The sequence below is a fragment of the Eulemur rufifrons genome, chromosome 30 (genome assembly GCF_041146395.1).
Source record: "Eulemur rufifrons isolate Redbay chromosome 30, OSU_ERuf_1, whole genome shotgun sequence".
NCBI lineage: Eukaryota > Metazoa > Chordata > Mammalia > Primates > Lemuridae > Eulemur > Eulemur rufifrons.
Genome location: NC_091012.1, coordinates 102,095,304 through 102,109,193, shown reverse-complemented (window position 1 = coordinate 102,109,193; position 13,890 = coordinate 102,095,304). Strand labels below are relative to the sequence as shown.

The window sequence follows — 13,890 nt, the reverse complement described above, 5'->3', positions numbered from 1 at the left end:
TTTAATTACTAGAGCTTTGTAATATATTTTGAATCTGGTGAGACCATGCCCTCCTCTTTCTTCTTTTGTAAAATTTGCCATTCTTACCTGTTTAAGGCACCATAGGAATTTCACCATCAGGATTACAAGTTCCATTTTGGAATCTTGATTGGTAATGTATTGGTTTTTCTTTTCGAGATTAATTTGATTAATTTGGGGAAGAATTTTCAACTTTATTATGTAGAGGGTCTCCCCTTCTATGAAATGGTTGTGAGTGGGTGTGGATGTGCGTGTTTACCAAACTAACTGACAGACCCAGGAAATAAGGATGCCAATACAGGAAGGTGCAAGGCAAATGGGAGCCTGGTAAAGGTCCTGGAGGTCCAACTTAGGGCAGGGTCTTGGAATATTGGGAAGGAGGAAGCTAACGTTGTGGGTCTGGGTGTTTTGTGAGCTATGTGCACCTGAAGGTGAGGGGAAGACCCTCCCCTGTGTGCAAGCCGGCTTGCATGTAATCTGGCACACAGAAGCGCTCAGTAAATGTTGAATAAGTGAACAAATGAGTGACTCAATTAATTTTTGGAGAGCTTATTGTATGCCAAACAACCTGCTAGCACTTTTCATAAATTATCTCTAATCCTCATAACAGTCCTGCCAGATAGGTATTATGACTCCAATTTGACAGGCCAGGAAAGCTGAGCCTTGGATAGGGGAGGTCCCCTGCCAAATTCAAACCCTGGTCTTATGATTCCAGGAGTCGTCATTCACCAAAGGGACAAGATCTAATTTCCATCCATCCACCCATTCATCCACCTGCCAAGGATTTATTAAGCACCTATTGCATAGCACAACGACATAGTACAACAACCGCTCTAGATGGCATAGAAAAGGCGGAGCACTCCGGAGAAGACCAGCTGGGCGGCTGGACTGCGGATATCAAAAGAGTGGGGTTTCTGGCCCGCACCTCCAGGGAATGTGGCTGCCTCTGCCTCATAGTTATGGCTTCGGCTGAGGGGGCACGGCTAGATCGAGGGTGGAGCGCGGTCTGGGGTGCAGATATTACCAATATTGGCCGAGAGGCGGCGCAGTTCCGCAGCTTAAAGCTTGGACAGGAGACTCTGCGCACCGGCGGGCCACAGGTGCGCAGGCGCAGAGGACCCAAGGAGCAGCTTAATATTATCTTGCGGAGGCATAAATTGAGAGAAGGGGCATGGCTGAGAAAGCGACGCAAACAGGGAGGCGTGATTCAACCAAATTCCCCTCACCTATTTGCTGCCGCCATCGGGGGCGTGGCCTAGGTTCCCCCTTCTCGGAAATGAAGGCGGGCCGAATCTAGTTTTTCCTCTGCATCTGAGGCGTTGCTTAGAGAGAGTGCTCGAATCGCCCCTCAGTGATTGGCTACCTCACTTAGGGGGCATGGCCAGACAAGCCGTCCATCCTGGTGTGGTCACTTCCTGTGGAGTTTCCCCAACCCTGAGAGGAGGGGGATGAGGACGAAGGGGAGGAGGGCGGTAGTCCCGGGTTAGGTTGAGACGGGGGTGTCGGTCCGTTCAGGGCGGGGGATGACTCACGGCCCATCCCATCTCCCCGACGCCGCCCGCCCGCGCAGAACTAGTTCCATGGCTTAGCGGAGGAGGAGGCAGTGGCGACCGGGGGGGGGAGGGGGACTCTTATTTTGTTAGGGGGACCGGGCCGAGGCCCGACCGGCCTGGCAGGGCTCGCCCGGGGCCGGGCGTCATGTCTCATGCGGCCGAGCCAGCTCGGGACGGCGTAGAGGCCAGCGCGGAGGGTCCTCGAGCCGTGTTCGTGTTGTTGGAGGAGCGCAGGCCGGCCGACTCGGCCCAGCTGCTCAGGTGCGGGGCCGCCTGGGGCTTGGAGTGCCAAATGGGGTTCTTGGGGGCCTGGTCTGGGGGCAGTGGGGGCCCCGCACTGGGATTGGAGGCCCTCGGCCTAGGCTTGGAGGATGTCAGGACGCCCGTCTTGGGGGGGGGGCACCAAAGAAATCTGGTAGTGGCCTCCTTTGAGACTTAAAGGAGTCATGGAAGTGCATTAAGGGGGGCCTGGCCAGATTTGGGGGGACTCTTGACTGGGTCTAGAGGGGTCGATTCTGGAGTATCCAGAAATTGGTCTAAGGTAGCTGAACTTGGGGGACTGGGACTCTGATTAAAGGCTGAATTTGGGGTCCTTGAGTCAGGCATGAGGGGAATGAATTTGAGGGGACACTGTCAGGTGAGGCACTGATTTTAAGGGAATCCTAGAATTTTTTTCCCTCAATGTGGGAGAAGGGGTCCCAGGGGCTTGGTGAGTCTTCAGTAGCTGGTTACTGTGTTGGGTGGGGGATAACGTGAATCTGGAGAGATTTGTGGCTATCTCAGATATGCTGCCTGAGACCAGCCTTGTGAGTGTGAGTGAGCAAGAAAAGCAACATCCAGCAAGACTTGACCAAAATAATCCTTTCACCCCTACCCCGCCCTCCTCCCCCCCGCAGCTGGTGCAGATCCTAGGGATAGTGGAAAAGCCCTCTTCCCACACTTCCATGACTTCCATGGGGGCTTGAGCGGGAGACAGCCGGGCAGACAGAGGGAATGGAGATGATGTTACCTCTTAGCTCAGAGAAAGCCTCAGACCTTATTTGGGAACCCAGAGGAGGGTCTTGTTCCTGCTGCCACTTGCCCTAGACGCTCAGCCAGCCTTGCCCACTCCCTACCCACGCACTCTTCTTTTTATCTCGCCCCAGTCTATCTCTCAGCTCCTGGGGGTAATCTTGAATCTGTCCCCAGAGCTGGAACGAGTACAGATTGCACCATCTCTGCCTGGGTGGGTCCTCTCTGGCCTCTTCTCATCCGCACTTCCATGAGCAGGCTTTGGAGCTCTAGGGCTCCCTGCCCACCCCAGCACCCATCTCTTCGGAACTTCTGTGCAATGGGTGTGTGAGCATGGGAGGGGTCTTTGCCTCCTTTCTGCCTGGGATTGTGCTGAGCTCAGCAACTCCCCGAGCTTCCTCTTCCCGACTTCCTGGGTGGTTTTAGGGCCCCATCTGAGTGTGAGGAGAGGAAGGAAGACAGATCCTTGGGGAGGGGAGAGAATTCTTATCAAGTGAAGTCACCCACAATCCCTCAGGATTCTAAATCCCTGACTAAATTCAAGGATGCATATTCATCCACATGTGTGTTTGTCTCCCCTGCACACTGGGGTCCTTGGACCCAGCATGGCGGGCTGAGCAGGAGCCTTTCTGTATATCGATTCACCATCTTCTAATTCCTTTATCACAACCTAGATCATCACAGTAGTGGGCATAGTTGAAAGGGAGGGGTGTACATGGATTGTTATTTTGTGTGCCAATGGGTGTTGGTATTGGAGGTGTGTGTGTGTGTTTTGATCTATCCAAAAAACAGGAGAGAGCTGGGAAGACTCCGGCTAAGAAAAGAATGCTTGTATAAAGCAGATCATCCACCCCAGTTCTCCCTCTTGTAAATCCAGACTATTGGAGCGAGGGGAGCCTTTGATATTTCCATTTTTGTATTTGGGTGTGTGTTGGCATCCCATGAACTCTGGCTGGGGCTGGGAAAAACTCCTGCAAAGTGGTAAATCCTTATGTCATAAACCCCAGTTCTCTTTGTGATGCATTCGGTTTGTGTTACAATGGACTGTTAGGCTGAGGGATGTCCCTACTTGCGCTGTGTGTGTGTGTGTGTGTGTCCACACCTGGGCCCACATTCAGCTGTAAAGAAAACAGCAGGGGGTATGGAGGCTGGGAGAACTCTGAATACAAAGTCAGAATTCCTTCTGTAAAGTCCCTTGTTATTCCTAAATTCTTGTTTTCCTCAAACCTAGGTTGTTGTTACAGTGAGGGGGTTGGGATCCAGGCCCTCTCACGATTCTGACTCTTAAGGTATGGGTAACACAACATTCAACAGTGGGGAAGGGAAAGGATGTGGGAATTTATGGTGATGGTACCCAGCAGGGTGGCCAGATTTGAGAGAGTTTCTCTTCTCTCTCTCTCCTCTCTCATCTCTCTGTCTCAGGGGAGGGCTGGGGAATAAGGTCTCCTTTCAGTCACTGACAACCACCCCTACCTCCCCCCTACCCTCAGCCTGAACTCTTTGCTTCCGGAATCTGGGATTGTTGCTGATATCGAATTAGAAAACGTCCTTGATCCTGACAGCTTCTACGAGCTCAAAAGCCAACCCCTACCCCTACACTCAAGGTATGACTCACCTATCTGACTTCCCTCCCAATTCCTTAGCCCCCCTCTCCCCTCTTGATGGGCAGAGGCCCTCCATACCAGCCCAACCCATTCCCTTACCTGCCTGCATTTTTCCAGATGGTAAAATTGGGGGCCAGAAAGAGTGTGTCACACAGGAAAGCAGGTGGTTAAGCTAGGATTCCAGCATCTCTAACAAGACCTCTCCTGCCTACCCCACCTGCACACCCATTCATACACAAATATTCCAGCCAGCCTGGAACATCTAGAGATAGGGCGTGGCCTGCTTAAACTCATACCCCCAGGTGGGTGGTGAAGCCATCCCCCCAGCCCCTACTCAGCCCCCTCCCACCCTCAGCCCTTGGGGACCCCCTGCTGGTCTCTTTTTTTTTTCCCCCCCAGCTTGGAAGTCTAAATGTGCTGAGTCATCGGCCTGGGCTGTAAGAGAGGGGAGGGGACCTTGAAGAGGGGCAGGAAGAGAGGATTGTGAAATCCCTGAGATTTTCAAGACAGACTAACTCCTGGGACCAGAGGCCCAGGCAGGGGAGAAAGAGGGGCCTGGGGCTGCCCTTATAGCCTGATGTCTACCCCAAGAAGCTCAGAGAGCATCACTAGCTTCAAGTTGGGCTTAGGAGCCCTCTGCGTCCACATTCTACTGCCACAGCTTCAATTCTGCTTCAGCTTGCCTCTAAATAGGATAAACCCTCTCTCGAAAAGCTGAGCAATAGCATTTCTACTTACTGCATGAACAGGCTCAAATCTAGGTGTCACCATAGATCTGAGGGCTAAAATTCCCCCACCAGACTATGACCTCTGAGTGCCGAGACCATGTCTGATTCCAGTGTCTCCTCTAACAGACTGTGAACCCTGTGGGCTGTCACCAGTCCTGGTTCCTGTGTCTCAGCTTCCACACTGTAGCCTCTGAAGGTAGAGAACAGGCCTGGTTCCTGTGTCTACTCCATCACAGTGTGACCCCTTAGGCTCAGGATGAGACGTTTAGCTTACCTGTGGCCCCATATTTCCCATTCCACAGCCTCCCAATATCACTGCAGGCCACACCAACCACCCCAGCTACACTCTCTGCATCGTCTTCTGCAGGGGGCTCCAGGACCCCTGCCATGTCGTCATCTTCTTCATCGAGGGTCTTGCTGCGGCAGCAGCTCATGCGGGCCCAGGCGCAGGAGCAGGAGAGGCGTGAGCGTCGGGAACAGGCTGCAGCGGCTCCCTTCCCCAGTCCTGCACCTGCCTCTCCTGCCATCTCTGTGGTTGGTGTCTCTGCTGGGGGCCACACATTGGGCCGTCCACCTCCTGCTCAGGTGCCCAGGGAGGTGCTAAAGGTAAGATGAGGTCCAGAGGCCTTGGGAGGAAGGGGCTCCTGGTGACTGCAGAATGGTCCTAGGAGCTAGGCCTGGGCTTCCTGGTAGCAAAGTTCTAGGGGCTCTAAGGAATGTCCCTGGTACTGTTTAAATGGTCTGTGCTCGTATCCCAAGTGCATAGGGTTTCTAGGGTATTCTTATGGGGTTGCAAGGGGTTCTTGTGGCCATGAGGATGTCTTGGTGGACCATGGAGGGTCATGAATGCCTCAAATGGGCCCTGGCTTTGTAGGAAGAGCTTTGTGCGTGTGTGTGATAGCACTTCTTTGGCCATTAGGGCATCTGGGGAAGCCACGTATGGTCCCCAGGTCTGTTAAGTGGTGTTAGAGATTGGACAGGGGAGTCTTGGAGACTGTGATGATTTTTCCAGAAACTGTGAGGGATCCCGTCAGCCATGGGTGGATCTTGGGGGCCATGAAGTATTTCTGAGGGAGTTTGGGTCCTAGGGGAGATGCACCAATATCTTTGGGGGGTTTTCAGATTCTACTGGGGGTTCTCCAGTTTGCCTGCCTGAGTCCAGGAACAGATGAGTTAGGAGAGTCAGGCTGGGGCTCAGAGTCACCCCTCCAGCCTTGTTCTACCTTTCTCCTCCCTTTCCTCATCTCTCTTATCCCACAGGTGCAGACTCACCTGGAGAACCCAACGCGCTACCACCTACAGCAGGCGCGCCGGCAGCAGGTGAAACAGTACCTGTCCACCACACTTGGGCCCAAGCTGGCTTCTCAGGCCCTCACCCCACCGCCAGGGCCGGCGAGTGCCCAGCCGCTGCCTGCCCCTGAGGCTGCCCACGCTACCGGCCCCACAGGCAGCGCTCCCAACAGCCCCATGGCACTGCTCACCATCGGGTCCAGTTCAGAGAAGGAGGTAAGAGGCTGCAGCCAGCCCTCACACACTCCCCCCACCCCAAATTCTTCTAACCTTGTACAGGATTTACTTCTTCCCCCAGATTGATGATGTCATTGATGAGATCATCAGCCTGGAGTCCAGTTACAATGATGAGATGCTCAGCTATCTGCCCGGAGGCACTGCAGGGCTGCAGCTCCCCAGCACAGTGAGTCCTTGAGATGGGAGGTTTGTCTGAAAATGAGGGCACCCCTCTCTCATTGAGACCACATCTGTGCTGGCTTGTGTGTATATGGGACCCTTGCTGTGGATTGTGCTGAGATGTAGAGGGAGGCCTGATGGCAAGAATGGGGCATGCCAGTGCCCTTGGGCCTTGCAGACTGCTTGAGAGGTGGGCCTTGTACACCTTGGGAGATAGGGGGTGGGGAGTTCACAGAAATACTAGGGCATACTAAGGTGTTAGGTGCTCAGGCTTTGCTGTAAGAAGTACCAAGAGGTGAGCCTCTCAGCTATTTGAGTGTACCAAGGGATTTGGGTCATTGGGACATACCCAGACCATGTAGCGATTAGAATATACCTAGTCTCTTGGAGTGAACTGTGCCAAGAGGTTGGGTCCTCGTAGACAGCGGATAAAACTTTCTAGAGCAAGGGGGTGTACCATTGTAACATTCTGATTCTCAGACATTCCAAGAGTCTCATAACTTGCTTTGGAACATACATAATGGTTATAGCTTTGCTTTTTTCCAACCTATCAAGAGGATAGAAGCATGTATAAAAATGGTATCAGTTTCTCAGAACTTTTTATCAATTTAGACACAGACAGAGATTGAGACCTTATATTAAATGGATCCAGCAGACTGGAGGGGGTTTCAAGTGATGAAAACTCATCAGGAGGTGAGAGTTTGGTGTACTTCTAGATTAGTGTGCTGCCAGAGAGTGTATCCAGGATATAAAAACTAGGCTGACTTAAAAGCAGTGCTAGTTGACTAGTTGGACAAGAATCTCCTGAGAGGTCAGGATGTGCAGGAACATACTAGAGTCAGGACCTTGGTACATGGTAGCAGGAGACTATGGTATGGAAGGTGGTGTGACTTGATCTTAGCAAAAGACTGAAGATTAGGTTGGAACTCTCCAAAAGGCCAGATTTTGGATGGAATGTTGCCATGACAATTTACCGAAGTCTGAGAAGATTGGGTTGGAGTGTTTCAAGAATGCTGGATTGGAATGTTGTGCTGGGAGGAGCTAACAGACTGGACTGTCGCATCAGAGCCGACAAAGACCTAAGAAGAGTGGTTTTCTGCATTTCTTCTTAGACCCAGCCCTGGGATGTGGGAGAGGGGCTTCAGAGGTCACTGGGGAATATGAGGAGGTGAGGGTGGGAGGTGATAAGCTGGGCAGTCTCCAGTCTCCCAGCAAAGCAGAATGGGTCCAGTTTGCTCTGTCCTCCCTGTTGGGTTGCCATAGGAAATTGCCTTAAAAGAGAATGAAAGGTTCTCGTACTGAGTCAGCCAATCCTTGTGTTAGAGGGCCCTGTCTTTGGGATGTGTGGAGGGTCAGTAGTCTGGTTCTGAGATGGGCTGAGCCTGGGGTCTGTTCCCAATCACTGTTTCTCTGCCCTCCTTGCCCCCAGCTCCCCGTGTCAGGAAATCTGCTTGATGTGTACAGTAGTCAGGGTGTGGCCACACCAGCCATCACCGTCAGCAACTCCTGCCCAGCTGAGCTGCCCAACATCAAACGAGAGATCTCTGGTAAGTGACAGGGTCTTGGCCCCACCCTGTACCCTGGTTGAACCCCATGCCTACCAGGTCTGCAAGTGGGCCTGATACTGGGGGAAAGGGCTCAGACGTACAGAAATGGGGACCATTTGCCCTCTTTTTCCATGTGGCCCATGGTCCTGCTTTCACCCCACTTCCTCTCACTTTCTCATCTTGGATTAAACAACTGGCTTGTCACCATGGCTTCATAAGAAATTGTAAAAGAAAGGCACTTAAAAAAAATCGGCCAGGCAAGGTGGCTCACGCCTGTAGTCCCTGCTACTTGGGAGGCTGTAGCAGGAAGATCGCTTGAGCCCAGGCATTCAAGGCTACAGTGAGCTATGATGATGCCACTGCACTCCAGCCTGGGTGACAGAGACCCTATCTCAAAGAAAAAAAAAGTCACTTCCTCTGCCTACCAAATCCTATCTCAGCGTCTGCACATGTTCCCTTCTTTCCCGCGCCCGGAGGCCCTCACCACCCTCACTCTCTTCCAGAGACGGAGGCAAAGGCCCTTTTGAAGGAACGGCAGAAGAAAGACAATCACAACCTGAGTAAGCCAGACAGTGTGTGCCCTCGCTGCGCAGCCCTGCCTTGCCCTGAGTCCCAGCCCCCTCTGCAGCAGCCTCCCAGCTCCGCTTTCTGTCTCTTCCCTCCTTGGCTGATTGATAACTCTTTTCCACTCTTTCTTTCTCTCCCCCTTCCTCCAAAGTTGAGCGTCGCAGGCGATTCAACATTAATGATAGGATCAAGGAGCTGGGCACTCTCATCCCCAAATCCAGTGACCCGTGAGTCTGGCTGGGAACCTCAAGCCAGTGGGAGGTGGGGCAGGCACCCTGTGCTGCGGTGGGCCCCCCAGGCAGTCTTGCCCAAGCAGTTCTCCTCTGGCTCCTTCTCAGCCTGAGCAGGATTGCACACCCGCACTGTTTCCCCACTGAACATTTTAGGTACATGACATTATGGTCTCTGTGCCCCATCTGGTCCCTGTAGGGTATATACACCGACATTTCTGTTCACTTAGCACGTCCTTTATTTATTCAAGGTTTATTTACTGAGCCTCTGTTTTGTGCCAGGTACCATGCTAGGCACTGAGGATACCAGAGGGAACCAAACAGACAAAGATCCCTGACCACATGGGACTGATGTTTTATTGAGGGCAGACAGACAGTAAAACAAGATAAAATAAGTAAGATCCATGAGATCTGTTATGATGAGTGTTAGGAGAAGAATGAAGAATAAAAGGAAGATGAGAGAATGATGAAGAGGGTTACAGTTTGGGGTATAGAGGGTGGGGACAGGGCAAGCTTCAAGTGGCAAGAATAAAGAGCCTAAGGGGGTGAGGCAGAGAGCCACGTGGGCGCCTGGGGAAAGAGTATTCAAGGCCAAGGGCGCAGCTGGGATCGAGGCCCTGAGATAGGAATGGTTTTCCATGTTCCAGCAACACTGAGAGGCCAGTGTGGCTATAGTAAGATAAATCAGAGGGACATAAGGAAGGAACAGAGAGAGGGGCCATAAGGAATCAGGTGACAGAGGGCTTCCAGGGTTCAGAGTGTGATCAGGCACCATTGGAAGGTTCCAGGTAGGGGTTTTCATCTGAGCACTCCATAGCTTTGATGTACCCCCACCTCAAGCTTTAGACATGTGGGGTGCTCTATCTGCCAGGTGCAGTCCCCCCTTCAGCACCCGAGAAACCCCTTGTGCAGCACTCTCTTCTTTCCTCCCACTTTGGGCCCCACAGGGAGATGCGCTGGAACAAAGGCACCATCCTGAAGGCCTCTGTGGATTATATTCGCAAGTTGCAGAAGGAGCAACAGCGCTCCAAAGACCTGGAGAGCCGGCAGCGATCCCTGGAGCAGGCCAACCGCAGCCTGCAGCTCCGAATTCAGGTCTGGAAGGGGGAGATGGCGGCAGGTAGGGGTGGGAGGCAGAGGAAGAACAGGTGAGGGATTCCCCTCCTGTACTTGGGGGATCCCCAGGCTTCCCAACTCACATGAGGAGGAGGAAGATAAGTAATAATCATAACATTAACAAGAATACTAATAAATATTAGCTAACATATGTCGTATTTATCTTGTGCCATGCAGTGTGACAGGAGCTTTATATCCAATAATTCATTTAATCCCCACAACAAACCTATGAAATAGGGATCATTATTATACCCATTTTACAGATTGGGACTCTGAGGCTCAGAGACTTGCCCCTAAAGTTTCATAACTAGTGAGTGGCAGAGGCTGAATTCCAACCCAGGCAGCCTGTACTTTTAGTATTTATACTCTGCCTCTGAGGGACTCTGAACCCCATCTTATCCTACATCCACCCCTTACTTTTTGCAGGAGCTAGAACTGCAGGCCCAGATCCATGGTCTGCCGGTACCTCCCAGCCCAGGGCTGCTCTCCCTGGCCACGACTTCAGCCTCTGACAGCCTCAAGCCAGAGCAGCTGGACGTTGAGGAGGAGGGCAGGCCGGGCACAGCAACGTTTCATGTAGGGGGGGGACCTGCCCAGAATGCTCCCCATCAGCAGCCCCCAGCGCCACCCTCGGATGCCCTTCTGGACCTGCACTTTCCCAGCGACCACCTGGGGGACCTGGGGGACCCCTTCCACCTGGGGCTGGAGGACATTCTGATGGAGGAGGAGGAAGGGGTGGTGGGAGGACTGTCGGGGGGTGCCCTGTCCCCGCTGCGGGCTGCATCCGACCCCCTCCTCTCTTCAGTATCCCCGGCTGTCTCCAAGGCCAGCAGCCGCCGCAGCAGCTTCAGCATGGAGGAGGAGTCCTGATCAGGCCTCTCCCCTCCCCTGGGGCTTCCCCACCCAGGAAAGGAGGACAAGTCAGGATGAGGCCCTGCCTTTTCCCCCACCCTCCCACGAGACTGCCCTACCCAGGTATTCTGGGGGAAGAGGAGATGTGATCAGGCCCCACCCCTGTAATCAGGCAAGGAGGAGGAGTCAGATGAGGCCCTGCCCCTTCCCCAAAGGAACAGCCCAGTGCAGGTATTTTAGAAGGAGAAGGCTGCAGAAGGTGATGAGATCAGGGCCTGTCCCCTGATGATCACAGCCTCACCCCTTCTCCTGTGGGACCCATCCTTGCCCAGGTGAGGGAAGGAGACTGGATGGGGTCCTGCCCCTGTCCCCTAGGGACTGTTCTAGCCAGGTCTTCTAGGAAAAGGAGGTATCAGGATAATGCTCCATCCCTTCTCTTGGAACCACAAGTCTGGTCCATCCAGGCACAGAAGAGGAATCAAATGATAGGGGTCCTAGCCCTGGGGGTTTAAGCCCTGCCCCTTCGCCATGAGCCCTGCCCTGCCCAGGCTGGGAACAGAAGTGATGATGAGATCTAGCCCCTTCCCCTGGGAACTCAGTCCTGGCCTTCTAGGAATGGAGGAGCCAGGCCCCGCCCCTTCCCTCCAAGGACAGCCCAGCACAGGTATTTCAGGTGTGGAGGAGTCAGGTAGGACCAGGCCGCCCTTCGTGGAGATCACAGCCTTGCCCTTGTCCCTTAGCAACATCCCATCCAAGCATTCCATACTGCAGGGAGGAGTGGTACTTAAGCTCCCCCACCTTAACCTGGGACCAACCTGATCAAACCTTAGGAGGGCTCTGAGACAACCTTGCTCTTGGAGAAGGTGACGACTCTTGAAATCTTACAGACTGACTTTCCAGACCTAGATCCAGAGTGAGAGTTGGGCCCCCACCATTGGGCACAGTCTTGCCTTCTTCTTGAGGGGCAGTTTGGGGAAGTGATGGAGATCAGTGGGGACTGAGTCCAGGTTCCCAGTATTGTTTTTCAACATGTAGAGGAACGAGTTGAAGGAAGGGGCCATTCCTGGGAGTTCCCCAGCCCAGGAAAAAGTGGAAGCCTCCCCCCACCAAGGCAGAGGCTTGGAGGAGGGTTGCAAAAGCATATGGTACCCCCTCGTTTGTTTATCTGGTTTTTTTATTGACCTTCCTACTCAGAAGCTAGGTCACCCCCAACCTCTGGCCCCCTCCCAGCTCTCCATTTGGAGGTATCTCCCCACTTCAGAGTTATCAAGAGACACTCCCTGCCCATTCCCACCCCTTCTACCACCTACACCCAAGGTTGTCAGATTTGGATTGCTGGGGCCCGACCCCAAGTAGGGTGTACTGAGGGGTCTGTAGGTTTGTGATTAAAATAATAAACGCTAGGCGTGTTTGATGCGCTTTTAACTTTGGCAGAGAGTCTCCTGTCCTTGTTTTTAACTGTGCAGTGGACATGGTCCATGTAGGCCAGGAGGGATAAAAGTTGTTGGGAGAAACAGATTTCAGAAGGATGGGTAAAAGAATTTAGGTGGGAAGAGGGGCTGGAAGCAAACAATCTGCAAACAAAAAAATCAGTCTTTTCTATGACCTGCCAGGCACCATCCTAACTGCTACAAGTGTTTCACCTAATTTATTTCTCTAAGGATCGTTAGTCAGAAGCTGCTGCTTATTCCCATGTAGTGTTTGAGGAAACTGAGGAATAGGATCTAAGGAACTGTTCCAAAGACGTACAGCCTGTGAATGGTGAAGTGTGAGATGGTAAAGTCAGGTCCGTGAGGGCTTGGGATTGAAAAATGCTGCTGAGGGTAGAGGGGAAAGAAGACTTTTTTTTGAAAATTCACATTCGAAACTAATAAGGAAGTACATAGGCTATTTCCTGACAGACAACAGAGGTGTTCAAGATGGTGGAAAGGGCAAAGACAAAAACCATAAAGGTAGAGGAACAAGGCAAGTAACTCAATTTTGGAACAGATGTTGAGATTTGGGGAGAATTAAAGTGGGCATAAGTATCTTATTGAAGGCTGAGAAATATTTCTTCCTGGAATTTCTCAACAAGACTCACTTCCAGGACAACAAGCATCAGGCTTGGTCCGTGTGTCTCTCCCACCAGACTGACCCCTGAGGGCTACAACCAGGCTTAGTCACCATGGCTCCCCAGCCAGATTGCAGCCACTACACCTGTCACCTCTTTCTAACCCATCATGCTGGTACCCTTCAGGCCTGGTTGCTGAATCTCTATCACCAGACTGGTGGCTTCCTCATACTGCTATTTTTTTCTCCTCAACTTTGCTATACTCTCTTATTTATTTTATAAACATAACATGTTATGCCCAGAATTTTTTTTTTTGAGACCGAGTCTTGCTCTGTTGCCCAGGCTAGAGTGAGTGCTGTGGCGTCAGCCTAGCTCACAGCAACCTCAAACTCCTGGGCTTAAGCAATCCTTCCGCCTTCAGCCTCCCAAGTAGCTGGGACTATAGGCACATGACACTATAGGCACATGACACGACGCCTGGCTAATTTTTCTATTTTTGATAGAGATGGGGGTCTCGCTCTTGCTCAGGCTGGTCTCAAACTCCTGGCTTCAAGTGATCCTCCTGCCTCGGCCTCCCAGAATGCTAGGATTACAGGCATGAACCACCATGCCCAGCCACAGAATTTTTTTTTTAAGGCTGGTCAAATGAAGCAGTAGGAGTGGAGAAGGAACAAAGGAATCTGTAATTGGTGTTTTTTTTTTTTAAGTTTCTATTCTGAAGTAGATTTACAGAATAGTTGGAAAGCCATTAGAGAGAGCTTCTATACCCATCACCCACCTCCCGTTAATGTTAATATCTTTATAAAACCATGGTACATTTCTCAATGCTAAGAAAATTACATTGGTAGAATACTATTAACTCAACTTTGGACTTTATTTGGATTTCACTGGTTTTTCCGGTAATGTCTTTTCTGTTCTAGGATTCAAA

General features: G+C 52.0%; 1 protein-coding gene across 2 annotated transcripts; it reads left to right on the top strand.

Moving 5' to 3' along the window:
- Positions 1-1,481: 1,481 nt before the first annotated feature.
- TFE3 (transcription factor binding to IGHM enhancer 3) lies at positions 1,482-12,345 on the top strand. 2 transcript variants are annotated; one of them, XM_069463156.1, is made up of 10 exons: positions 1,482-1,832; positions 4,073-4,186; positions 5,282-5,520; positions 6,175-6,420; positions 6,503-6,607; positions 8,030-8,147; positions 8,651-8,707; positions 8,866-8,941; positions 9,892-10,039; positions 10,487-12,345. In XM_069463156.1, exons 3-10 carry the CDS (start codon positions 5,302-5,304, stop codon positions 10,928-10,930), a joined length of 1,413 nt encoding a protein of 470 aa, XP_069319257.1. In that variant the 5' UTR covers positions 1,482-1,832; positions 4,073-4,186; positions 5,282-5,301; the 3' UTR covers positions 10,931-12,345. The 2 variants fall into 2 exon arrangements, with proteins under 2 accessions (XP_069319257.1, XP_069319256.1); XM_069463155.1 differs by having other exon boundaries at positions 5,217-5,520.
- The last annotated feature ends 1,545 nt before the right edge of the window (positions 12,346-13,890 follow it).